General features: G+C 37.8%; 1 protein-coding gene across 3 annotated transcripts in view; it reads right to left on the bottom strand.

The window, feature by feature from the left end:
* The window catches only part of HIBCH (3-hydroxyisobutyryl-CoA hydrolase), a 96,221-nt gene that overhangs the window by 59,537 nt on the left and 8,856 nt on the right, over positions 1-27,828 (bottom strand). For all 3 annotated transcript variants that reach the window (XM_077885137.1, XM_077885140.1, XM_077885139.1), the window contains 4 exons: positions 13,602-13,748; positions 11,847-11,931; positions 9,343-9,423; positions 3,077-3,129 (listed from right to left, as the gene is read on the bottom strand). In XM_077885137.1, coding sequence (XP_077741263.1) covers positions 3,077-3,129; positions 9,343-9,423; positions 11,847-11,931; positions 13,602-13,748 — 366 coding nt within the window. The remainder of the gene's footprint in view (positions 1-3,076; positions 3,130-9,342; positions 9,424-11,846; positions 11,932-13,601; positions 13,749-27,828) is intronic.

Here is a 27,828-nt window from a genome sequence, read left to right as displayed (position 1 = left end):
AAAAAAAAAAACAAGCTCCGTGGTGCCATTTTTTGGACTGCTCAAGTTTTCCTAACACAATTCCTTCTTAAAATATAAAAAACAATTTATTGATCAGTATCAAGATAAAAACAGTTACTATTTGTACACCTTAAATCGTATTTGCTCTATCTTGTTCTATACTTCCGTACTAGGATTTAAAATATATTTATATTAATTTTATATAATACTAAAATTCTACTAACAATTCTGAAAATAAAGGCTTTTGAATAATAAACTACATGTTCTTAACACCTGATAGTGGTTCCTAAGGTAAGGCCCCCCCACTATCACCAGCAGGCAGCCTCCAGGAACTTGTTAGAATTGCAAATTCTTGGACTACACTTCAAACTGACTAAACTGGAATGAAGGTGGGAGGAATCCGCATTTTAACAAGCCCTCCTAGTGAGTCAGATACAAGTTAACCTGTGAAAACAGGTGATTTCAGGGGATTCTGAAAAAGGTCCACAGGAAACACTGAACCACACTCTAGCTCCGAATCACTAGTAGATCAACAATTCATAACCCCTTAGCTACACAGTGGGATCAACAAAGAGCTTTGGAAATACCTGGGTCCCATTCCAGCACCTGATTTAATAGTTCTGTGAGGTGAGTAAGCCTGGGCCCTGGGGCTTTTAAGTCTCCCAGGTGATTCTAAAATGCAGCCAAGGTTGAATGCCAATATCCAGAGGATTATATTTTCAAAAGAAACAGTACACTAAGAGTCTTAGATTAAGCACAGTTTGAAATGAGACATGAAAAGATGAAAGTTAGCCTTCAAAACCAAGATACACTCAAAATATCATTACAAAAAAAGAGAGAGAACTGGTTCACTTCAAGTCTGTAAATTTTACACTTTCAAAGGCTACACAAAATGTTCATTATATAGAATGGAATTGTTTTAATAAATACATAATGTAGTTATGAGAGAGTAAAAAAAAAAAAAAAGAGGATGTGATAGCCTTTGCCCTTATAGACCACCTAATATATTTGGGCATATTTCATAATAAGTAACAATAAAGTATAAATCTCAAATTTGGAGTACAGATTGAAAGCAGAAGTCAATGGAGTAAGAAATCACATCTAATCATAGTCATATTTAAGACTGTCAAAGAAAATAAGTTAGAACTCCAGTCTTTAAGAATCAATTACATATAAAGTATATGTGAGGTATATACATGGGTAGACCTAATGGGAGAAAAGACACACAGAGGTCGTTGGAATTTTTGGAGGGAGGAGGGGACTGATAACATGTAATATAAAAGAACTTGGCTCATTGAGGGATTTCTCATGATTTGACTATTTTGACAATTTTCCCAAGGATGGTACATAACTGGTATCATTATAGAAACACAAGACAGATGTGAGAGAAGTTAATTCATTATATACACTGGATGCCTTGTGGCATGGGTCTCACCCTTAACATGACCCAGAATCACCTGGAGGGCTTGTTAAGACAACCTGCTGGGCCTCACCCTTAGGTTCGGACCTTGGGTTAGGGCCCCAGAATGTGTATTTCTAATAAATTCTTACATGCTGCTGATACTGCTAGTGTAAAAACAACACCTTGAAAACCACTGCATTGGGGCACTAAGACTTAATTCTCTGGTAGGATTCTCATGAAGGCTCACAGAAAGTATATTCTCATTTTTATTTTGAAAGTCGTTCACACTCATTTAAGTAAATACAGAAAACAGACCAGTAGAAGCAGCAGCATCACCCTTACTCCCTCTACTCAAGACATTATCTTGGTTTGTTTTACTGCAGTCTTCCCTTTAGAAATAAATGGAGTATTCTTAACTATAAATACCTAGGAACGTATGCAAACATAACCAACTGATACATGTTATGGAGGCCAAAAGGCGCAGCCAGTTCCTCAGATGTAGTATACTAGGGCAATAATTCTTCTCAGGCTCCTATGAAAAGATGGAATTTCTGCTGAGAGTACAAAAGGCTGTTCACAATCCTTTCATATCAAAATTAGTCTTGTGTATTAAACTTCAATGATCTGGCCTGAACACTTACAGTTTTGTTTTTGTTTTTTTTTTTTTCTTAAAGTTTGTAATTTAGGGGCACCTGGGTGGTTCAGTAGGTTAAGAGTCTGCCTTTGGCTCAGGTCATGATCCCAGGGTCCTGGAAGTAGGCCCCACTTCGGGCTCCCTGCTCGGTGGGGAGCCTACTTCTCCCTCTCCCCCTGCCTGTGCTCTCTGTCAAATGAATAAATAAAATGTTTTTAAATTTGTTTTAAAGCTTGTAATTTAGAAAAATTTACCAGCTTTTATCTAAATGTGAATCTCTTTTCAATGATTTTATCTGAAAGAGTAATTTCAGATAAAATCTTGATTATACATATTGCAGGTTTGAGAATTTTTTGTTTTTAATAAAAGAAAGTCATCTTTAACTATATTGGACCATTATTTTTGTTCCGAGTGTTTGATTTACTCTCCATGAAATATCATTCCTTTGTTGGGTTCCCAGTATCCTTCTTTTGCATTCATTACCTCAAAATGTTTCTTCTCATCATTAAAGACTTCTTTGTAATTACACAGACATAAAAGATATATTTGTCAATTGATAGGAGATGTAGTTTCAGAGAACTTCATAAAGTATCCGAACACTTTCATTAAGGTGAGATTTTGAGCAACAGATAAAATTTAGGCAAACACATCCCCAAGACTCAGTCTAAAAATCCCTTAACATTCCAGTTTCTTTTCTGAATCTGTTGAAAGCAATCAGTTCACTTATAAGTAGAAAAAGAGCTCCATGTAACAACAGTAACAAAAAGTCCAATCCGTTCTGTTGGTTAAAAAGGTTTGCTAATTCAAGAAACTAAAATAGTATATATCGTAATTAAGAACATATTCCTTTGGGTGGAGATAGTCTAAAAGTGTACAAGCACATGATATATTCTAATCCTGCAAGGCTCCAAAATCTAAACAGGATTTCATTTCAATGAGTTTTGCTAAATCACTTTCATTGCCTCACTTCTGATTGACAATGATTAACTTATTTTTAAAAAACTCACATATCAATGATGGGAGTAACATAGTCTACTTACTCCACCCATTGTAATTCCATGAATAAGTGCAACATATGGTTTCCGGCAACAATCTAAAGAAGAAGAAGAAGAAGAAAATTATGATGTTTAAAATACATTCACTTTTTCCAAATATCAAATTACATGAACACTTAATATTTTCCTCAGGAAATTTTTGTAAGAAATATCAAAGTAGTGATGCCTGGGTGGCTCAGTGGTTGAACATCTGCCTTTGGCTCAGGGCATAATCCCAGGTCCCAGAGCAAGTCACATCGGGCTCCCCATGGGGAGCCTGCTTCTCCCTCTGCCTGTGTCTCTGCCTTTCTTTCTGTGTCTCTCATGAATAAATAAATAAAATCTTTTTTTTTTAAAGAAAAATATCAAAGTAGCTAAATATATGGCTTGTAAAATGTGTTCTTTTTAAAACGTTAATCCGTACACAATCCCGATCATCTATTTATCATTTAACAACTCAACATTTCAATTTGAAACATATGAAAGCCTTTTATAGATCAGCTATGAAAAATATAATTAAAATTTACTTTCTAAACCATGGATGTTTATGTACACAGTTGTATTTTTAAGGAACGTAATTCGTTTTCAATATGTCTAAAGCATTTGGATACAAAGAGAAGTGCAGCATACAGTAAAAAGTAAGGACTGGGAGTTAGAAGACCCAGATTCGAGTCTCATATTTGTCATTAACTGGCAAATCAACTATATTCAATATACATACTAGCATTAGATACACACATACCCCCCAATACTGCAAATTCAACATTTATCCTAGCATTAGGTATACAACACATTTAAACATACCTGAGTCATGTGCATGTCATATATATGTATAGGATATACAAGTAAGTTTCCTCAGCAATTAAATAACGAGATTTAATATATGGCCTCAGAAGTCCGTTTCATCTAAAAAACTCTATAAAATTTTACTCTGTTCCTTTCCTTTTTTCCTTTCTCCTCTGAGAAGGGGAGTTGCTTATAACATAACAAAAATGTAATTCACTGAGCTTCTGTTACTGCTTGTTGTTGCCAGTATTACTTCCTTACCAAAGACCAATATAAAACCTCAGTTTTTTTGGCTTCTGTTTTAGACCCTTTTTTGATTGCAGTATAATAGACTGTAACAATACAATGTTACATTAGTTTCAGGTGTACAACACAGTGATTCAACAGGTTTATGTACATTATGTTACGCTCGCCACAGCATAGCTCTCATCTGTCATTATACAACACCATTACAATGCCATTGACTATATTCCCTGCGCTGTACCCTTTCATTCCTGCAACTTATTCGTTCCATAACTGGAAGACTATTGTTCACACCCCCTTTCACCCAATTTACTTCTACCTCACTCCCCTCCCCTCTGGCAACCATCAGTTTGTTCTCTGTATTTATGGGTATATTTCTGCTGTTTGTTTATTCATTTGTTTGTTTCCTAGATTCCACATATAAGTGAAATCATATGGTATTTGTATTTCTCTGATTTTTTTTTAAGATTTTATTTATTTATTCATGAGAGACACAGAGACAGAGAGAGAGAGGCAGAGACACAGGCAGAGGGAGAAGCAGGCTCCCTATGAGGACTCTGATGTGGGACTCGATCCCAGGACCCCAAGATCACGCCCTGAGCCAAAGGCAGACGCTCAACCAACTGAGCCACCCAGGTGTCCCTCTCTGACTTATTTTATTTAGCACAATACCCTCCAGGGTCCATCCATATTGTCACAAATGACAAGATCTCATTCTTTTTTATAGCTGAGTAATATTCCATGCAACATGGAAGGATAAAACTGCAGTTTCAACCCATCTAGCAGTTCTATAAGTATTTCTAAGTTGCCAAATGAGCCATCAAGGCACAACTCTAGAATGAGTTTCATTCTAATTTCATATTTGCAAGAACTTACATAGCCTTCAATCTTGAACTATAATTACCTTCAATCTTGAACTGTAAACTATAGGATACTATAATTCCATAGAAACTATAAAAAAGAAATTTCTCAGGGTACCTGGGTGGCTCAGTGGTTGAGTGTCTGCCTTTGGCTCAGGGCATGACCTCGGGGTCCTGAGATCAAGTCCGCATCGGGCTCCTGCAAGGAGCCTGCTTCTCTTTCTGCCTGTGTCTCTGCCTCTCTCTGTGTATCTCTCATGAATAAAATAAAATAAAATCTTTTTAAAAATTTCTCTATTGATTGGGATGGAGATACACACACACACTCCATTTCAGCTGTACGTGTGTGTGTGTGTATATATATATTTTTTTTTCCAGCTATATAATATTAGAAGCTACCTGATGCAGGGCATAAAGCCAGAATCTGTCAAATTCCTTACTAAACAAAATACATCATTACAATGTATTGATATTACACCTTGAAGGTTTTCTCTTTGTATATTAATATTTTACCAAACTCTTTAAACTGTTTAGAGATTTTTTCTCATATCCTTTTATTTAGTATAGAACTGCACTAATACAGTAGCCACTAGCCAAAAGCAGCTATTGAAATTATAATTAAGTAAAATTTAAAATTCAGGTTCTTGCTCACACCATTCCAAGTTCTCATTAGCCACAGGTGGCTCATGGCAATCGCACTGGACTGCACAGATATGAAATATTTTCATCACTGCAGAGTCACTGGTATAAATTTTCAAAATGAATAAGCCATTCTAAGTAAATCTGATACACAGAAGTTTAGACTCAAAGAAGTGAGAGATGTCCATTCAATCTGGCTCACTAAGCTCAATCAAGAAATAGCCTTTTTTGGGATCCCTGTGTGGTGCAGCGTTTTAGCGCCTGCCTTTGGCCCAGGGTGTGATCCTGGAGATCTGGATTGAATCCCACGTCGGGCTCCCTGCATGGAGCCTGCTTCTCCCTCTGCCTGTGTCTCTGCCTCTCTCTCTCTCTGTGACTATCATAAATAAATAAAAATTAAAAAAAAAAAAAAGAAATAGCCTTTTTTCCCCTACTCCTACTTTAAAGACATAGTAATTCCAGGGGTAAAAAAAAAAAAAAAAAAAAAATGTACTCCAAATTCAAAGCCAAACAAAGGAAATCCACCAGTGCCAGAATAAGCTCAAAATCAATAGCTGAGTGAAGCTATAGCCAGTGATTGTAGTGAATATATATTTGAGTCAGAAATAAATTCTGGCCCACATATCTTATGAAATGCACTAACTGCATAAAAGCTCATCTTATTAGATTCACAAAATATGACTAGGAAAACTATCCACTGGGCCAGGAAGTCAATAAATTCCTTCCAAGAAAGGAAGAGAAAAAGCCAGAGAAAGTGGATGCTCAAGCCCTAGATAATAAGGATTACCACTACCACTGAACAAAAAAACAAAACACCCCTAACAAATTTGTAATAGAACTAATACCTGTAACTTGGTTTTCAAAAGTGTATACAAAAAGACTACACTAAAAATTGAAAGTTTAAATGCTTTCCCACAGACATCAGAAATAAGACAACACTGTAATCATTCAATATTTTAATAGAGCTCCCAGCCAAAATATAAGAAAAATCATAACATAAAGACTGGAAAGATAGAGGTGAAAAAAATTATGTGCAGATGGCATAATTGCCTATGTAGAAAAGTCAAGAGAATCTACAGAAATATTAGAATAACAAATTTCAGCAGAGTTGGATATAAGAACCAAATTTAAAATCCAAAGCACTTTAATATACTAAAAATAGTAAATTACAAAAATGTAACAGTAAAACTACCATTAATGTACTAATAATAATAATAAAAAAAAAGCATGCTACCTAAGAACAAACTTTAAGAAATAAAAAAAGGCACCAACATCTTTATGGGAAAGTTATAAAATATCATTAAAGGACATACAAAGTGAAATCTGGGCAGCCCTGGTGGCTCAGCAGTTTAGCACCGCCTTTGGCCCAGGGCCTGATTCTGGAGAACCGGGATCGAGTCCCACGGCGGGCTCCTTGCATGGAGCCTGCTTCTCCCTCTGCTGGTTTCTCTCTCTCTCTCTCTCTCTCTCTCTCCCTCTCTCTCTCTGTCTGTCTCTAGTAAATAAAAAATCTTTAAAAAAAAAAAAAGTGAAATCTGCTGAAAAGTTCCAAACTGATTTAGAGTGATAGTTACACAAGTTTGCTAAAAGTTACTGATTATATATTTGAAATGCATGAGTTTTATGGTATGTAATTATCATTCTGCAAGTTTTTAGGTCTGCATAAATAAGGAGATATGCCATATGCATAGATGGGAGGACTCAATATGAAAGATGGTAGCTCACCCTAAATTAATCTATAATTGTCATTCAATCAAAAACTCAGTGGAATCTTCTGTGGAGCCAGACAAAATAATTTAAAAACTCATATGGAAGATCAAAAACCCAAGAGCAGCCAAGACAATTCTAAAAGAAAACTAGGGCAACTTATACTATCAGATAGAAACATATCTTAAAGCTGTAATAATTTTGACATTGTAGTCTCATAAGTATAAATAGACCAGTAAACAAAGTAGCCCAGAAACAAACCAGGTCACACATAAGAACTTGATATATGACAAAGGCATCATTAAAATCAGTGAAATAGGCATGAACTTTACAATAAAAGGCATTACAACGTATCTGGCTTTCTAGCTGAAAAGTAAAAGTTAAATGATGTCACATGCAAAAAAGCAATTCCAACTACATTAAAGACAAGTATAAAGAAACAAAACACTGAAGCTATTAAAAGAAAATATGAGAACATCTTAATAACATCAGTGTTATTAAGTGGATTTTTTAAATGCAAAAAAGCAGAAATCATATAAGAAAACAATGGATACATTTCAACTCATCAAATAAAAACTTGTATATACCAAAAGATAAAGTAGCAGAGGGAAGTGTTCTTGCAGTATGTATAATCTACTGAGTAAGGAATCCAGAACATATAAAGACCTACACCATCAGTAAAAAAAATCTAACAGAAAGATGAACAAAGAAAGGAAAAGAAGAAAACTTAAATGATTATTTATTTATTTTTAGAGATTTATTTATTTATTTATGATAGACAGAGAGAGAGAGAGAGAGAGGCAGAGACACAGGAGGAAGGAGAAGCAGGCTCCATGCTGGGAGCCTGATGCAGGACTCGATCCCCAGACTCCAGGATCGCACCCTGGGCCAAAGGCAGGCGCTAAACTGCAGAGCCACCCAGGGATCCCCCCTAAATGATTATTTAACACAAGAAAACGCCTTCTATTTCACCAATATTCAATGAAATACAAACTAAAGTCACAATAAGATATCAGACATGCAAAGTTTAACACAAAAAAATGATGGAAAGGACATACAGAAAATAAGGTCTTATACTTTAGAATCTAGAAACAACTGAAGACATATAAACTATGATTCATCCATTCTGCTTCTATTATTTCTAGAGAAACTATTGTATATTCACTAAGGGAACATACATAACAATCTGTATTAGTAAAAATTTGAAATAAAATATCAATTAATGTAGAACAAATAAGTCCTGAGGAGATATTCATAATACTAGGGAACAGTTACATTTCATGTTATTAAAAACTTTGAGTGATATATACAGTAAAATATTACTTACATCAATTTCAAAAACACAAAGTAATAACATTTGTGTTCATAAGTATGTAGTAAAAATATTAAGTATGGCCTAGTAAGATACACTAAAAATTAAAAAAAATTAAAAAAAACACACTAAAAATTAATGACAATGGTTGCTTCTGGGGAGAGAAAAAAATGACACTGAGGAAGCAACAAACTGGACTAAAGTTTAAAACCTGTAGTATTCTTTTTCTTTCAAATAAATCTTAAAACATCAAGCAAAAATAAAATATTAATGTCTGTTAATCCTAGCAAGTGGATATATAATTATATTATCCCCTGCAATTTAATAATTGAAACACATGTTTGATCAAAGTACTGCTTTCACTTCCAGTGAAATCTGGAACATCAACTATGCAGACACTTTCATCCCAGAGTTCCTTAAGAATTAAGAAATGGTACTTTATTTTATGTAGAAAACTGAAACCCAAGTTTTTTGTTTTCCAGAAAAGCCAATCATATGATCAGAATCCATGTGTTCATATTGGTCATAGGACAAATAGTAATTAAATACAGCTTACTAATATTAAAGTGTGAATTGTCCTGGAACGAGCAGAGTAGTTTAAGCAGCTTTATTTATGCCTGATATACAGTATATAAAAGAGTAAATAAGTGTCTACTGATACATCTTAACAATACTGTGCAGCTTATTTCTTGATTCCATTTTCAAAGCTCTCAGAGCACACCTACCAATGGCATTGTTCAGCATATATTCTTCTCTAAAGAAATCTTGAGCTATCTTCTGGTTTGCCTTTCCACCTTCGGAGATCACTACAAAAAAATTTTTTTTAATTTTAAAAACCTTTTGAAATTTTTAAAAAGTGCTTTCTAGTGGGGCACCTGTCTGGCTTAGTTAGTAGAGCATGAGATTCTTGATCTCAGGGTGTGAGTTCAAGCCCTACATTGGGCATAGGGATTACTTAAAAATTAAAAGAAAACTTTAAAAAACTGTTTTCTAGTTAATAAAGTCAAAGAGAATAAATTTAAAATATTGTGATATTAAGTACTGGGGAAACTCTAGAATGGTTTATTAAGGTTTTGAACAGTCCTTGCCACAGGCGCAATTAGTCCCAGATCTATGGGCCAATGTCAAAACTTAAAGGCAAAAATTCTTAAATACTTCTTACAAAGCGTTATACCTAATTTAGAACTTACCTATTGCTACAAAATTCATTTTGACTTTTTTCTGTAGCACCAGAATAAACAGTTGTTGGATATACATTTCCAATGGTAATGTCTTAAAACAAGGTACATTATTCATACAAACAGAAATATAAGCACATGCATGCATGTACATACACAGTTCTAAAATATATACCATCTATTTAAATATTTCTGCCACATTCATTTCACCATGAAACATTTATTGAGCATCTACTGTACTCCTATTCCAGTCAATGGTAAGACTACTACCAAACCTTCTCTTCCATATATTGCAAGTTCATGTCTTTCCTGTCATTAAGTCTTATGAGAATTATCTATTCAAATTCAAATTCAAATATAAACATATCTCTTCTTCTATGGGAAAGAGTTACATAAAAAGTATTGACTATAGATTTTTAGATTAATTTCGGAACTTTGATATATCTGCCTTCAAAATGTTTCAAATGTTCACTTCTTTTCCTGGTTTTTAAAAGAAAGATTTGGTGTCTATTTTTGTCATTCTGGGGCTTTCACTGATATATACCCACCTCCAAGCCCTTATCTATTGTTTCTTAGTCAATCCTTACCATTACTTAGCAGTTCTAAAAGGACAAGAGTACGAATTATATTGCCTATGGAATAAAACTCTTTTACCTCAAAAGTCATCTTTGATTTCCCCTTTATTTTATTCTAATCAATTGCTAAGTTAAAATTAAATGACATTTATAATAGCATTTAATAAATTTTTTTCTAAGTGCCCACTTATCATTTTGGACTATGATCTTTAAAACAACTAAATTTCCTAGAATTGAAGATCACACCTTTATACATGTAAACAAAAATAAATCTGTTATTTATAACTGTATTTCCAAACATCAACATAAAGTTAGGCCTATATGCAAAAACAGTTCACAGTTAGAAGAAGCTAAAAATAATACATAAGGCTATGCCCATCTGTAAAATGACAAGACCACATGCCCAACTCCAGAAGATAGGTTAGCTCCATGCTGGAAAACAGTATTTTAAAAATATTCATGTTGCGGGCAAAACAAACACAATTCAGTTAACAAATCTATCTAAGCAACTGAAAAATTTAACAATTAAAAATAGAATAAAAACTAACAGAATTTAAAATTAAAATTAAGATTCAGTTACTTTAAATTTACTAGATATCTAAAATTATGCCCTAAATCGAGCTTGTTTCTTTCCATTCCAAATATAACGGTTTATGTAAACTTGCAAATTTGGTAAATAAATCAATCTGATAGTACTGCCTTTAACATAATACAAAAAACATATATATATGTATATATACACATATACACATAAAATAAAAACCCAAAGGAAAAACCATCCCTGGACTCCACCATTTCCATAACAAACAAAATACAAAATATGAAAACAGTTTTTCAGTATATATAAAATACTGACAACCAGTGGGGATAAGTACATGACTTTGATCCTGAGACCAAACATTTCTTCTCTTTTGTCTTTAATTGTTAACTAAATACAGACAGAATGACTCAAAGAATTAGAAAGGAGAATTAATCTTTTTATCCTATCTCAGCATATTTATTTAAACACCTATAAAAATATATTGACAACTGGATAAATTCTATTAAGTATATTCTTGCTTTGGGATCATGAACTGGGGAAAAGCACAGGCAGTCAAAGTAAAATGTCAGAAAATGTCATATTTGGAGAATGACAAGTCACTCAACATGGCCAGATTGTCAGGCTATATGACGAACTGAACTGCTGAATATCAGCTAACCTAAAGTAAAAAAGTGGACTCCCATACCACAACTGGACATTTTATTTAGAATAATTCAGGGAGAAAAATAGGATATATGAAGAGTACATATGTAGTTTTTTTTAAAAAATGCTATTTTCATTTTTCTAATATTAGCTACAATAGCTAAGTTACAATATCAAAAAAAATTCTAAGATGAAAGCAAATTACGAAGTATTACAAAAATTTCCTATGAGTTTTATCAGTCTATTGGGGGGAGGAAGCATTTAGATTAGTTGGGGGGGGGATTAGTTTTTACCTCTGATATCACCCCCAGCACAGAAAGCCTTTCCACCAGCTCCTTTTATAATGATCAGGAAAGTTTCAGGATCTTGCTCCCAATTCTATCCAAATGCAAAAGAAGATGGTAAAAGCATATTATAAATACAAACTATAAAAAAAATCTATATGCATATATATGCATATACATACATATATACATCTGTACAGCTAGATACGTATCAATACATATATAAAGCACAAGCTTTATAAAGTACATCCAAAAGAATGGATCCCAACTTCATTTTCCTTTCTGACATAAATTAGAGACTATTTCAACAAAGTTGCTAGATGAATACATTTTGTGATCCAAATTGCATGATGGCATCTGCAATCTTTGTCGTGACAACTTTGAGACCAAGATGAAAAAGTATGGGCTTAAAAATATGTTACAGAAGCTTATAAATCTGGTGAAAAAATAGAGCAAAACTTTTCTATTGTGGTGATATAAGGCTCTGTCCTGACACATTGATAAGCAATTGAGTGAAACCACTTGTAGTGATCAAATCTTGAAATGATTTGAGGTGGGTAAGGACAGCCAATAAATAAGATGAAAGAATCAAGAACCAATGGAAATTTAAAAAAACAAAAATAGACTAAAAACTCAGTTAACCAGAGACAGAAAAATTAACAGGCGTTCTATAAATTCTACACATTTTAATCTTGAGATTAAAAATATAAACACACAATGAAAGATGTAGCTGGACAGACATGGCTGCCCAAAAAGCTAATGCAGTATTGGACTACAATAATAGAAATATGGCATTCTAACATAGAAGATTCTACTTTCTTCCATTCTAGTCCAATTCCAATCTGAAACACTTGGTTTATCTCTTTTTATTAGAAATGTATTATACAGTGTCCCAAATAGATACAACAGTATGGAAGAGAGACTCATCAAATGAAAAATTAAGGAGCTGGTAACCAGGGGAGGATTAGTCTCTGTGGCTGACCATGTGAGGCACACTATTTAACTTCATCTCCACCACAATCCTGTGAGATACTATCATCCCCATTTCACAGCGAGGAAAATGAAGGACAGAGAGATTACCACTGCCAGGCTACACAGTCAATACATAGAAATCCAAGTTTCAAACAAAGTAGTTGGACTGTAAGTCATGCTTTTCCACTGCACCGTGCATTCTAAAATAGAAAAGCTTAGGATGGGTGCCTGAGTAGCTCAGGGGTTGAGCGTCTGCCTTCAGCTCAGGTCGTGATCTGAGGGTCCCGGGATCGAGTCCCGCATCGGGCTCCCTGCGTGGAGCCTGCTTCTCCCTCTGCCTGTGTCTCTGCCTCTCTCTCTGTGTGTCTCATGAATGAATAAATAAAATCTAGAAAAAAAAACTATTAAAAAAATAGAAAACTTTATGGCCTTCTCTAAGAATAGACTAGCCAAGCAGTTCAAAAACAGTTGTCAAAACGCTGTCACATGTAAGATTAGACTTGTATACTCCTATCCCAAGAGGTTCAAGGAGTACCCCTGCTTAAAGGTCAGAGAAGCGGAGTGGTAAAACACACCAGCCTAGAGGTATGTAAAAGTGGAAGGGGCTATCCCAGGAGGCCATGAACTCCTTGCCACTAGAAATGCTCCAGGATAATCGAATAGGGAACACTCAAGAAATCAATGGGGCTTGGGTGCTGGTCCCATAGATTCTGCAGAAGAGAATACCAAAAATGCGCTTTTGAGATACGCTTTTAAAAGGATCCAGACAATTTGTTTAAGGAAATTACAAACCTTTAGCTGTGGGTAAATGTGCCTAATCATATTAAGATTCAGTGCATTTAGGAACTTTGGTCTGTTTAGTGTTATCACTCCTGCACAACCTCTTCTTTCCAATAGTACTTCTCCTGCTGCATCTGCATCTGTGTGCTTAGACATTCCCTGTATTAAAAAATAAATAAATAAATAAAAATAAAAAATAACTTTAGGATAAAATTCATTAAGGATTTGTCACAAGCCAACATAAACCATATACAGGCATACCTCAGAGTGGATTCAGTTTCAGACACACAATAAAAGAAATATTGCAATAAAGTCAAACAAATTTTTTTTTTCCCAACGCATGTAACAGTTACTTTCACGCTATCCTGTAGTCTATTAGGTGTGGGACAGCATTATGTCTGAAAAGTCAACGTATGTATCTTCATTAAAAAGTAATTTATGGGGATCCCCGGGGGGGCTCAGCGGTTTAGGGCTGCCTTCAGCCCGGGGTGTGATCCCGGGGTCCCAGGATCGAGTCCCGCGTCGGGCCCCCTGCAGGGAGCCTGCTTCTCCCTCTGCCTGGGTCTCTGCCTCTCGCTCTATCTCTGTGTCTCTCATGAATAAATAAATAAAATCTTATTTAAAAAAAAAAGTAACTTATGGAGGTCTTGGTGGCACAGCAGGAGGGCCCTAGGCTCACCTTGTCCCACAAACATAACTAGATGACTATGAAATCATTCTAAACACCCCAGAAACCAACCTGACGACTAAACTCTACAACTAAGAAGAGGCCACACTGAAGAAGCCAAGTTAAATACATGGTAAAATGTCATTGTTTGGGGATCCCTGGGTGGCTCAGCGGTTTTGCGACTGCCTTTGGCCCAGGGCATGATCCTGGAGACCAGGGATCAAGTCTCGCGTCGGGCTCCCGGCATGGAGCCTGCTTCTCCCTCTGCCTGTGTCTCTGCCTCTCTCTCTCTCTCTCTCTCTCTCTCTCTGTCTATCATAAATAAATAAATCTTTAAAAAAAAATGCCATTGATCTTGGAAGCCTGGACCTGCGTGGTAATTATGTTAACCTCGCTTTTTTATGACTGAATAAAGCTGACATTGTGCAAAGAAAAAAAACCCAGTAATTTATTGCTAATAGGCGCTAAACACCATCTGCACTTTGAGTGAGTCGGGTTCTTTCTGCTGGCGGAGAGCTTGACTCCATGTTGATGGCTGCTGACTGGTTAGGGTGGAAGATGCTGAAGGTTGGGGTGGCTGTGGCGGCTTCTTAAAATAAGACGACAGTCAAGTTTGTTGTATCAATTGGCTCTTCCTTTCACAGTTTCTCTGCAGCATGCGACGCTGTTTGACAGCATTGTACCCACAGCGGAACTTCCAAAATTAGAGTCAAATCACTCAAAATGCTGCTGCTTTATCTACTAAGTTCACGTAGCAGTCTAGATCCTTGGTCATTCCAGCAATCCTCACGGGTAGACTCCATCTCAAGAAATCCCTTTCTTCGCTCATACATGAGAAGCAACTTCTCACTTGCTAAAGTTTTATCACAAAATTACCAGCAATTCAGTCACATCCTCAGGTTCTACTTCTAATTCTAGCTCTCTTGCAATTTCCACCATCTCTGCAGTTACTTACTCCACTGAACTGAAGTCTTGAACCCTTCCAGTCATCCATGAGGGTTAGATGACTAACCCTCAACTTCTTCCAAATTCCTGTGAACGTTGATATTTTGACTTCTTCCCATGAATCACAAATGTTCTTAATGGGATCTATAGTGGTGAATCTTTTCCAGAAGCGTTTCAATTTCCTTTGCCTAGATCCATCAAAGAAATCACTCTCTGGGGGCACCTGGGTGGCTCAATGGTTGAGCATCTGCCTTTGGCTCAGGTCGTGATCCCGGGTCCTGGGATCGAGTCCTGCATTGGGCTGTCCACAGGGAGCCTGCTTCTCCCTCTTCCTGTGTCTCTGCCTCTCTCTGGGTCTCTCATGAATAAATAAATAAAATCTTTCAAAAAAAATAGAAAAAGAAATCACTCTCTATAGCAGCTATATAGCTGTATGAAATGTCTGTCTTGAATAGTAAGACTTGAAAATCAAAATTGCTCCTTGATCCAGGGTTGTAGAATAGACGCTGTGTGAGCAAGCTCCATGAGAGCTCTTGGCTGACCAAGTACATTGTCAGTTGGCAATACTTTGAAACACATCTTTTTTTCTGAGCAGTAGGTTTCAACAGTAGGCTTAAAATATTCAGTAAACCATATTGTAAGCAGATAAACTGTCATCAGGCTTTGTTATTCCATTTATAAAGCATAATTCTTTTTTTTAAGATTTTATTTATTTATCCATGAGAGACAGAGAGAGAGAGGCAGAGACACAGGCAGACGGAGAAGCAGGCTCCATGCAGGGAGCCCAACGTGGGACTTGATCCCGGGTCTCCAGGATCAGGCCCTGGGCTGAAGGCGGCGCTAAACCACTGAGCCCCCCGGGCTGCCCTCTAGCTTTTGATTTAGAGTGAGAGGCATAGGATTCTTCTGTTCACTTGAGGCCATAGTAGATTAGTAACTGGCCTAATTTTAGTGCTGTTGGACCTAAGGGAGGCCTACAGAGAGGGGGACGAGAGAACAGTGGGTCGATGGCGCAGTCAGAACAGACATAACATTTACCAACTAAGTTCACCATCTTATATGGGCACAGTTCATGGTGCTCCCAAAACAACTAAACAGTAACATCAAAGATCACTGATCATTGTTCACCAAAACAATAGTGAAATTTTTTTAATCATTGTGAGAATTACCAAAATGTGACACAGAGACAGTGAGCAAATGCTGTTGGAAAAATAGCACCAATAGATTTGCTCTACTGATGCAGGGTCCCCACAAAACTTCAATTTGTAAAAAACAAAAACAAAAAAAAACACAGTATCTGCAAAATGCAATAATATGAGGTATGCCTGTACATCAATGCAAATCTTTCACACAATGGTAACTATCAAATGGATTACTAGGTACATGTGACAAAGGTTTCTAAAATTACTGAGGTTCGGGGGTGCCTGGGTGGCTCGGTGGTTGAGCGTCTGCCTTTGGCTCAGGTCGTGATCCGGGGGTCCTGGGATCAAGTCCTGCGTCGGGCTCCCTGCTCAGTGGGGAACCTGCTTCTGCCTCTCCCTATGTCTCTGCCTATGTCTCTGTTCTGTGTCTCTCATGAATAAATAAAATCTTTTTAAAAAATTACTGAGGTTCAGTAGATAAGCAAAATGTACATACCAAAAGCACATACGCAGTATATACAAAGTATATACACAGTAATTAAGTCTTTTAATTTTTAAGTGGAGTCAAGTGATTTAAATAGAACCTAGCCCTAGAATTACTTGGGCCATGAACAATCAGTGTGTTTATTTTTTTAAAATATTTTTTAAAGATTTATTTATTTATGATAGACAGAGAGAGAGAGAGAGAGAGAGAGAGAAGCAGTGACACAGGCAGAGGAATAAGCAGGCTCCGTGCCGGGAGCCCGACGCGGGACTCGATCCTGGGACTCCAGGATCGCGCCCTGGGCCAAAGGCAGGTGCTAAACCACTGAGCCACCCAGGGATCTCCCAATCAGTGTGTTTACAATACCACCCACCCACTCTGTACATGGACACATATATATTTATACATAGAATGTATCTCTAGATTGATACACAAGACACTGCTAAAATGGTTGCCTCCAGGAATGAAAATCAGACATTTGAGAGAGGGGTGGAAAGAATTTTTGCTGTGTGGCCCCTTTGAACTCTTTCAGTTTTGTACCATACATATTTACTACCTATTCAAACCAATATTTTAAGTAATTTAAAAAAAAATAAGAATAATAGATTAGGTTTAAAAGGTGCTAAGCCATCTCCAGAAGGGAACTTCATTAATACACTTTATTCCAGAGGACTTTCTTGTTTGACTGTCCATCAGTCCCCTGGACCCCAGTAATGATCCCACATGTGGAAGAATTGGGAAGACAGGACAACATGCATATATGTGTGCACGGACAGCAGCCCCTATTTCCTGCTAAAACCATACACTGACTTCATGGAGCACTCCAGAAGGTTTTAAGGAAGAGTTTTCATGAAAAAAGGGCCAGAGAGCCATGAGCATTTTTGTTCTCCCACTGGAAATTCAACTGGATATAAGGAAGAGCAAATGTTAAATCATTTAAAGAGAGCTATTTTTTGTAGTTTCCAGTATGTAAATGTTTTGGTACATGATATTGTAAAATAGTGTTTCTCCTTACATTCTTACACATCTGTTGTGGTGTTTACTCATCCTCTAAGTTCTGCCTTTTAGAAATAGCAATACATTTTTTTAATCTCAAAAAAAGTATTAAGTCATATGACTTGTTTTCATACCTTGTTGGTACTAAAAAAAAAAAATTATGGTAAAAGAAAACTATACATAAAAATCACAAAAGAAAGCAGACCAAAAGGGATGCCAAGTCCACAAGCAGACACAGCCCTCCCCAGACTTCAGCTACTGCCTCTCCTTTGCAGTCTGACTCTAACAGCTGGAAGTGCCCGGCTTCTCAGATTTTCTTCCAAGTACCTACCGATCCACTTGTGTTAGTAGGTGAGAAGGTAGATGGTGAGTAACTTTTCTGACCCTCCAACTCCTCCTCTAGGCCCTTTCATAGCTTCTGTCAGTACTGTGGAAGTTCTTATTCCCATAATCTTTTTATTTCACAAAACTGCAGGGGAGGACAAATAATTTTCCCCCTACCCTTCCAGATTCTTAGCTAAGACTAATACAGACAGATTAACAGTAGAAAATTTTCATTTCTTACGGGGGCTCCACAAAGATGTGAGACCCAAAGGCAGCCAGGTAACTGAGGCTCATAAACCATCCTGACATTAGGAAAGAAACTGGGTCTGGTACTTCAAATGGGAAGGACAGCAATTCACCCGGAAGTAAAAAGAGCAAATGTTTGGTAAGCAAGTGTTTGCCCTGCCATGCAGATAAGTCTCAAATATAAGAAGTTATACTCCGCGTATCCCTGCTCTGTTCCTAGTACAATCCTCCTTTCTAGTTTCTTTCAGGCAGTTGAGAGGGAGGTAAAAAGCTCTTCCTTAGTCTCCTGGATCTTGACTGCCTTCAGCTCAAAATAATCCACATGTCAAAGTGATATTTTTAAAGGTGGTATATTCTGCTCCCCTTTGACACTTTTCTCGCTTCCTGAGGTAGGCCTACATACTTCTCTCTTATGACCTCTTTTGCTGTATCCCAAAGGTTTTGGACTGTCATGTTTTCATTTTCATTTGTTTCCATGTATTTTTCTTTATTTCTTCTTTAATTTCCTGGTTAACCCATTCATTATTTAGTAGGCTGTTCTTTAACCTCCATGTATTTGTGGTCTTTCCAAATTTTTTTCTTGTGGCTAACATCAAGTTTCACAGCGTTATGGTTGGAAAATATGCACAGGATGGTCTCAGACTTTTTTGTACTTGTTGAGGCCTGATTCGTGACCCAGTATGTGATTGATTCTGGACAATGTTCCATGTGTGCTCAAAAAGAATGTATATTCTGCTGCTTTGAGATAAAATGTTCTGAATATATCTGTTACGTCCATCTGGCCCAGTGTGTCATTCAAAGTCCTTGAATGATTTTCCTTGTTGATTTTCTGCTTACATGATCTGTCCATTGCTGTAAGGGTGTGTTATAGTATTGTATTATTATCAATGAGTTTATATTTGTTATTAATTGATTTACATATTTGGCTGCTCCCAAGTTGGGGCATAAATATTTGTTGTTAGATCATCTTGTTGGATAGACCCATTTATTAGGATATAATGTTCTTCTTCATCTCTTGTTACAGTGTTTGGTTTAAAATCTAGTCTGTCTGATCTAAGTGGCTTTCTAATGTCCATTAGTGGGACAGATGGTTATCTATCCCCTCACTTCCAATCTGCAAATGTCTTTAGGTCTAAAATGAGTCTCTTGTAGGCAGTATGTAGGTTGGTCTTGGGTTTTTTTTTTTTTTAATCCATTCTGATATCCTATGTCTGATTGGAGCATTTAGTCCATTTATATTCAGAGTGATTATTGATGGATATGAATTTAGTGCCATTTTATTACCTGTAAAGTTGGTGTTTCTGGAGATTTTCTCTGTTCCTTGCCAGTCTTAGTTGCTTTTGGTCTTTCCCACTCAAAGAGTCCCGTTTAATATTTCTTACAGGGCTGGTCTAGTGGTCATGAATACCTTTAGTGTTTGTCTGGGAAACTCTTTATCTCTCCTTCTATTCTGAATGACAGCTTGGCTAGATGAAGTATTCCTGGCTGCATATTTTTCCCATTCAGCATATTGAATATATCCTGCCACTCCCTTCTGGCCTGCCAAATTTCTGTGGAGAGCTCTGCTGCCCACCTTGTCTTCCAATGTAGGTTTGGGATTTCTTTTCTCTTGCTGCTTTCAGGATTCTTTCCTTATCTCTGTATTTTGCAAATTTTACTATGACATGTTTTGATGTTGGCCTACTTTTGATTTTGATGGGAGTTCTCTATATCTCCTGGATTTGGATGTCTGTTTCCTTCCCCAAATTAGGGAAACTTTCAGCTATATTTGCTCAAATAAACTCATTGATAATAATACAATAATAGGAGACTTTAACACACCAGTTACAGAAATGGATAGATTATCTAAGCAGAAAATCAACAAGGAAACAAGGGCTTTGAATGACACACTGGACCAGATGGACCTAATAGATATATTCAGAACACTTCACCCTAAAACAGAATACACATTCCTTTTGAGTGCACATGAACATTCTCCAAATAAACTTTTTTTTAATCTCTTTTTCCCTCTTCTTCTTCTGGGACTCCTATGATACAAATGTCGTTACCCTTTTGGGATTCGCTGAGTTCCCTAAATCTACACTTATGATCCAATATTTTTCTTTCCCTGAGTTCTTTTCAGCTTCATTCTTCTAAGATTTTATTTGAGAGAGAGAGGGAGAAGAGAGAGCATGCACACAACTGGGGGAAGGGCAGAGGCAGAGGGAGAAGTCTGACGCAGGTCTGATCCCAGGGCCGGGAGATCATGACCTGAGCAGAAGGCAGCCACTTAAACAACTGAGCCACAAGGCACCTCTCAGCTTCATTATTTTCCATAATTTTATCTTGCAAATCTCTTATTTATTCCTCTGCCTCTTCTATCCTTTTGGTTATTACATCTATATCAGTTTTGCATCTTGGTTATGGCATTTTTTTTATACTGGCCTAACTAGTTTTTAGGCCTTTTATCTCTGTGGCAAGGGACTCCCTGGTGTCTTCTATACTTTTCTCAAACCCAGCTAATATCCTTATGATTGTTGTTTTAAATTCTGGTTCAGGCATATTACTTATATATGTTTTGATTGGATCCCTGGCCATGACCTCTTCTTGTTCTTTCTTTTGGGATGAATTCCTCCATCTTGGCATTTTGCCTAGGTATCTGTGTCAGGAAAGCCTGCTCTGTTTCCTGCTCCTGAGAGTAATGGCTTTATTAAGAAGAGGGCATAGACTGCCCAGGGCCTGACATTTCAGGAAGGATTTCTGGTGTATCCTGTCTGCAATCTGCTGTTGTGTTTTCACTGCTCTTTCCCTCAGGTCAGTCCCCTGCAGAGTTTCTCCCTACCTGCAGTGGGAAATATCTGGACTTGTCCACTGTGTGGCAAGTTTTAACTCAGTGTGTTTTGGTCAGCTTGTTAAAAAGAGGTGGGATCCTATTTCCCCTAGAGCTGAAGCTTTGCAGCACCCTATGGTCAGTGGAGGAGAGGGGGAGGTTGTGCTGGTCTTCCAGGGAAGGGGCTTGCTGCTGCTCTGACTTTCAGGCACATTTGCCCTAGGAAAAAACAATAACACTGTACAGGGAGGCGAGGCTTGGTGTATGTGGCTCAAGCCCAACTGTGGGCATTGTGCTGCTCACAGAAGACCGTCTGTGCTGATGGGTGGGGGTAAAAATAATATCAGCCAGCTCTCTTGTCCCCAGAGAGCAGAGTTTCTGCCTGCCACTGCTCAGCAAGCCCTCACAAAAGAAAAAACAATCTCTCATTTGTCCCAGGCTTCTCTCAGATCCCTGACTTCATCCTGTCTCTGTCTGAGTTGTCTGCCCACCCGGTGGCTTAGTGCTTCTGTGTTTTATTTCAAGCACACTGGCTGGGTTTCAAAACTCCACATTTTAGGGACACATGGCACCAAACTGCACTGATCCTCCGGGGGAAGGTCTCACCAGGCTGTGGCTGGTGCCAGTTTGTCCCAGAAGGGCAGTTGCACAAATGCATAGGGGCTTGGAGTTTATGGTAAAGCACAGCAAAAGGCTAGCATCTAGGTTAGCTGCCCTCAGCAGCTGCCTCTACTCCTATGCTAATGAATAGGGTAACTGAATGGCACCCACTGGCTCTTTTGTTCCTGAAGAGGCAGTGCCATGTCCCCAAATACACTCCAAGAAGGGGAACTGCCTCTCCCAGTGCAACCCAGGGGATCCTCAGACCACGCTGTCGACTTCCAGGCTCCTGCCCTTCTTCTCTACAAAGCACCTCTATACCTGCCAGGCTCCACCCCAGTACTGGCAGGGTCTTCTAAAATTTCAGACTTTGAGCTCTGCTGCTTGTAAAAACTTGCGATTATCAGCCCGTCTTGTTTTGGGGAAGTGCTCTTCTTGTGCATTGCCCTGCACTCTGTGTGCACAGTTGCGTTTGCCCTTTGTCTCTCTTTCCTTTCTCTCGGATCAGGGCTCCCTCCTCTCTGAAGCATTCGTGATTCTTTATTCCTCCAAATTAGTATCCACATCTCCTACATGGCCTCTTTTCTCCCTCTAGTTGTGCAGTTTGTTCTTCAGTCTTCAGATCAACTTCTGGGCACTCAGAACAATTTGATATTTATCTAGCTGTGTTCAAAGGACCAGACAACTGCTCCTCTTCAATACCCACAGTGGTTCTACTTCCTGGATTAACCCTTACTCAAATGAAAAGACAGATGATAGACTAAAAAAAGCCACACTTTTAGATCCCCACATCATTCTAAATTTTAAAATACAAACATAAATTTTAATATCATACAAACATGTTAAGTATTATTAAAATTTCTCCCCATACTAAATTTCTGTCTGAACCAAGTCAGGTTTACCAGCACCTACAAAACAATTTCATGATGATTTTCACTGAACAGATTATATAAATTATATAAAATACATAAATTAGCACCCAATACCAGAGGCAATCCTTCAAAACTTTAGTATTTGGTTTCAGCTCAGAATGTTGAGAGCTGAAAAGATGCTCATCCTGACCTTGTAACAAGAAAGAAGGATGAGCAGATTGCAAAGTAATGGCTTCTGATAAGCTCAGATAACAGAGGTCACATGGCTGCAATAAAATCTGGAGAATAACAGGTGCGTTCAATGAGACACAGGACCAGAATATTTGCTTATTTCAGGCAAAAGCTTTCAGGAAGATTAATTAGAATTTTTGATGACTTGCTAGAGGCCAAATGTGGGCAAATCAAATAGTATGAAGCTCATGGGGGGTTACAGTCATGCAGGGATTCTGGCTAGCTTTTCCTCCTGGAACCCAACCAGGCTCTCCCAGGGAAGACTGGAGAAAGCTCCCCTGTGTGGTGCTGGCTGGAGTAGGGAAACAGCAAGTACACTAAATCCTTTCCTCTCATCTTCCATACAAAACAAAAGGCTAAATCTACAGAGGAGTGAGGAAGGACTTCAAAGCCTGCAGCCCAGGGTTCTGGTGGAGCCTCACTACAGTGGGGGAAGGAAATAGAGGCCTACATAATTAAAGCCTTAATCTCAAAGCCAAGGATTTCATTGTTAACCAACCACAACTGGGGAAAAGACAGGAGGGGAAAGGAAAAGGAGGAAAAAAGCAGCCTATCCCTGGGGGAGGGACGAGAACACTTCTGAGAGTCACATCCCTTAAACTCTGGTTCACAGTGCTTTCTAAACATTAAGGTTTAATGAGATACAATACCAAAACCATGATCCTTAAAAGAAAAACATTGATAAACATTAAAAATTTCTATTCTGCAAAAGAGACTATTAAGAAAATGAAAGGCCAGAAATTGGAAGAAAATACTTGCATATTATCTGATAAAGGACTCACATCAAGAATATAAAACAACTCTTAAAACTCAGTAAGAAAAGGGCACCCAGGTGGCTCAGGTAGACGTACCTGACATACCTAACATAGACTTACCACCCAACCAAGCTGTTGCATCCCTATGTATCCCATGATCTCAGGATCAAGAGATTGAGCCCCTTGCTGGGCTCCATGCTGAGCATGAAGACTGCTTAAGATTCTCTCTCTTCCTCTCCCTCTGCCCCTCCCCACAACCTACCCACACTCTCTCTCTCTCAAAACAAACAATAACAACAAAATCCTCAGTAAGAAAAAGAATCCAATATTAAACTGGGCAAAAAAAATTTGAGTATCTTCACCAAAGATAGAGGGATGATAAACACAGGAAATGGTCAAAATCATCAGAAGATCATTACACCAAAATGCAAACTAAAACCACAATGAGAGGGACGCCTGGGTGGCTCAGCAGTGGAGCATCTGCCTTCGGCCCAGGGCCTGATCCTGGAGTCCCGGGATCGTGTCCCACGTCGGGCTCCCTGCATGGGGCCTGCTTCTCCCTCTGCCTGTGTCTCTGCCTCTCTCTCTCTCTCATGAATAAATAAATAAATCTTAAAAAAAAACCCACAATGAGATATCACTACACACATTAAAATGGCTAAAATCCAAAAACAGATAATAACATGCTGCCAAAAAAACAGAACAACAGATTCTCATTATTTGTTGGTGAGAATGTAAAATGATATGACCACTTTGGGAGACAATTTGGCAAATTTTTATAAAGTTAAACATAGACTTACCATCCAACCCAGCTGTTGCATCCCTATGTATTTACCTAAGTGAATTAAAAATTTACTTTTATACAGAAACCTGTGGACAGAAGAGCCAAAATAAAGGAATTCCTAATGGGCAAAGCTAGTAGAGTCTGAGTAACAACATAACGTAACATCAGAGTATAACCCAAAGTATAAAATAAGTGAGTCCACTCTGATATAAATAACTGAATAAATGCAGAATGATCTACCCTACAGAATAGGGACAGAACTTGCTTCCAAAGAATAGAATGTGAAAAGGAGAAAATGATAACTTTAGAGAGGAGAAACTCAACAAACACAACTTTAACCAAGTGATAAAGGTCAGCATCACCAGCTATGTTGTGTGACTGCCATGCATCACTGGTGCATTTGTCAAAACCCACAGATATTCTCTGTTACAGCATGATGAGAAGGGGGCTTTTCCTTTGCATTATTCTCTCTAAAAATAATTTTAACTGCATTTTAATTATTAAAAACAAAACAAAAACACCCGACACCCCCCAGATTAGAGGATACGCTATAGGCTACCTGGCCAATACTCCCCAAATTTTCAAGATCATAAAAAATAAGACTCAAACTATCATAGACCAGAAGAGACTAAGGAGACATGACAAGGAGATGCAATATAATATCCTGGATTGGATCCCGGAACAGAAAGTTAATGGAAAAATCCAGATAAGGTTTAAAATGAATAGTAATATATCAATGTTCTTAATTTTGACGAAAGTACCATCGAAATTATATTCATTTGCTAGGACTTTGTAACAAAGTACCACAAACTAAGTAGCTTCAACAACAGAAGCCTATTGTCTCACAGGTCTGGAGGCCAGAAGCCTGAGATCGAGGTATCAGCAGGACCACACTTGCTTTAAAGGTAGCTATAGGGGAAGGATCTGTTCCAGGCCGGTGTAGCTTCAGGGTGTTCCTTGGCTTCTAGCGGCCCAGTTCCACTCTTCATGTGGCATTCTCCCGGTATACCTGTCTCCAAATTTTCCCTTTATACAAGGACAACAGTCATATAGGGTTGGTTCAGTAATCCCTAGTCGAGTATGACCTCGTTTTAGTGATTTATGTCTGCAATGACCCTATTCCAACTTGGCTGTTAGAAGAAGCTATCTGCATGGGCCCTGCGGACTCCTGGCACCTTCATGCTGTCTACGCCATGAGCCTCACCCCTCTCTTTGCCTGGGTCATTTTCAGGGTTGCTACAAGCCAGCAGACGCCCCGCAGTCAACACTGCTGTCGTGTAATGCAACCCACCACATATGCAAGCATTCATCTGGGCCTCCCATGTCACCCCTGTGGAACATGGGGAGCCAGGGAAACCAATACAAACGTGATGCTCAAGGCTGCTCAGTATGCCACTAATAACAGAATCCTTCATCTCTAACTCAAGAGTCTCATATCTTCCACCAGCACCCATGAAATAGTAAAAGGCTAACTATTAGCTTGTAATCGGGGTAAAAATCAAATCCCAAACCCAGCGTTGTCCAGCCAGCCCCAAAAGCCCTTGGCCCTCCATCACAGCCTCTCCATCTCTATAAAAATATAACTATCCTGGTTTTTATAGTAAACAGAAAGAGTACATGCAGAAACACACTGTTGTTGTTTTTTTTAATGAATAGATTTTTCAAGTCTTTTTTTTTTTTTAAGAGGAGATGGGCGGGGTGGGGGGGTGCGCAGAAGAAGCTGGGGAGAAAGAATCTTAAGCAGGCTCCATGCCCAACACTGAGCCAAATGCAGGGCTTGATCTCACAACCCTGATATCATGGCCTGAAACAAAATCAAGAGTCAGACATTTAACCAACTGAGCTGTCCAGGTACCCCTATTTTCCAAGTCTTTTAATCCACAAAGTTCTCCCCTTATCCCTTTCTTTTCATTACAATTTCTGAAAACAACAGGCCACTTAACCTATAAAATTTCCTAGGATTTTGCTGATTGTGCATCCATGGTACCTACTTGCTTTTAACAGCTGTGCATTCTTACATATCAACTTCATCAGTCCCCTATTGATAACCATGACTCGAGTAATTTTCGATTTTTGCTCTTACAATGATGCGGGAACATTTTTAAGGCAAGAGTTTTTATAGGACATTTACAGAGGATCAGATTTTGAGCAAAGAATATTATAGAATCTCTTGTTAATGCCACTGGAATGATGTAAATGAATGGATAGTTTTTTTTTTCCTACCTGAAAAATTCATAGCCTTCTCAAAACCTGAAAACAACTATTAGTCATTAATCAAAATTATTCAAGCAAAAGGGTGAAAGAAAAAAAGATGAAGTTTCCACTATTAGCATAATTTATGTACATAAAAAATTAAATCCCTTTTCCAAAAATGTCAAAAATTTTTACCTAAGTCCTAGAAAAGGTTTCTATGAAGAAAAATTTATCATTATAGAAAACATTATAGAGGCTAGAATCAGAAATGAAATTCTCATATAACCCAAAGTTGGGAGGGGAAAGGGGGAGACAAAAGAGATAAAGAGGAACAGAGAAGAGAAAGAAAAATGTTTCCAGTCAGAGCCATTATAAAGGAGGAAAAGTGATTTAAACCTTTTAAATGTTCTTAAACCTTTATGATATATCTAGAAAAGACAACAGGTTCACATTTACTTTTATTTTCAAATATTTTCTTAGGCAATCAGCAAAAGCTGTTCCTTACGGTTATCTTTTGCTATTTAAAAGTTTTCTGTGGAGACTACACTAAATACTTGACTAAACTCTTCACTTAATCCTCAAAACTCCCCTAATGAGTTATATACTAAGAACTCCTTTCCACAGGTAAGGAAGCTGAGGCCCAGAGAAGTTAGAACATTTGCCTAGAGTCACACAGCTCTGGGGCAGGACCAAGATTCAAATCCAGGTTTATCTCATTCTAGAACGAAAGCTCTAACCATTATACCCCCTGAACTGACTCGGCCAATCATCTTCTTCAGATGACATATCATCTCGCCCACTTAAAACCACTCCACAGAACTTTTTCCACTCCTGTAAGGCCTACGTGACCCATTATTTACATCTGTTCAAAAGAGAAATGTGAAGGAAACTGGCTAAAATGTATGAACACCATCAACACACAGCTCTGTGCTGAACTGAATACATGAAGTCTCCCAAAATAAAACCCCTAAGACATTTACAACTTTAGAATATCTACTCTACTGGAACATGGAACTATTCTGGCAAAATCCATAGTAGCAACATTTCCCAAGGTGTGCAAAAGGATGATTACTGCTACTATGTGGACTCAAAGTAGTTTGGGAAAAAACTTAAGCCAATGTAAATAAGTTTCATTCCCATAATACATTTTAGTATATACCATGCAAATATTAAACGTAAACTTTTAAAATA

Source organism: Canis aureus, chromosome 36 (genome assembly GCF_053574225.1).
Source record: "Canis aureus isolate CA01 chromosome 36, VMU_Caureus_v.1.0, whole genome shotgun sequence".
NCBI lineage: Eukaryota > Metazoa > Chordata > Mammalia > Carnivora > Canidae > Canis > Canis aureus.
The sequence above is the reverse complement of the archived record's forward strand: the minus strand, read 5'-3'. Positions and strand labels throughout refer to the sequence as shown.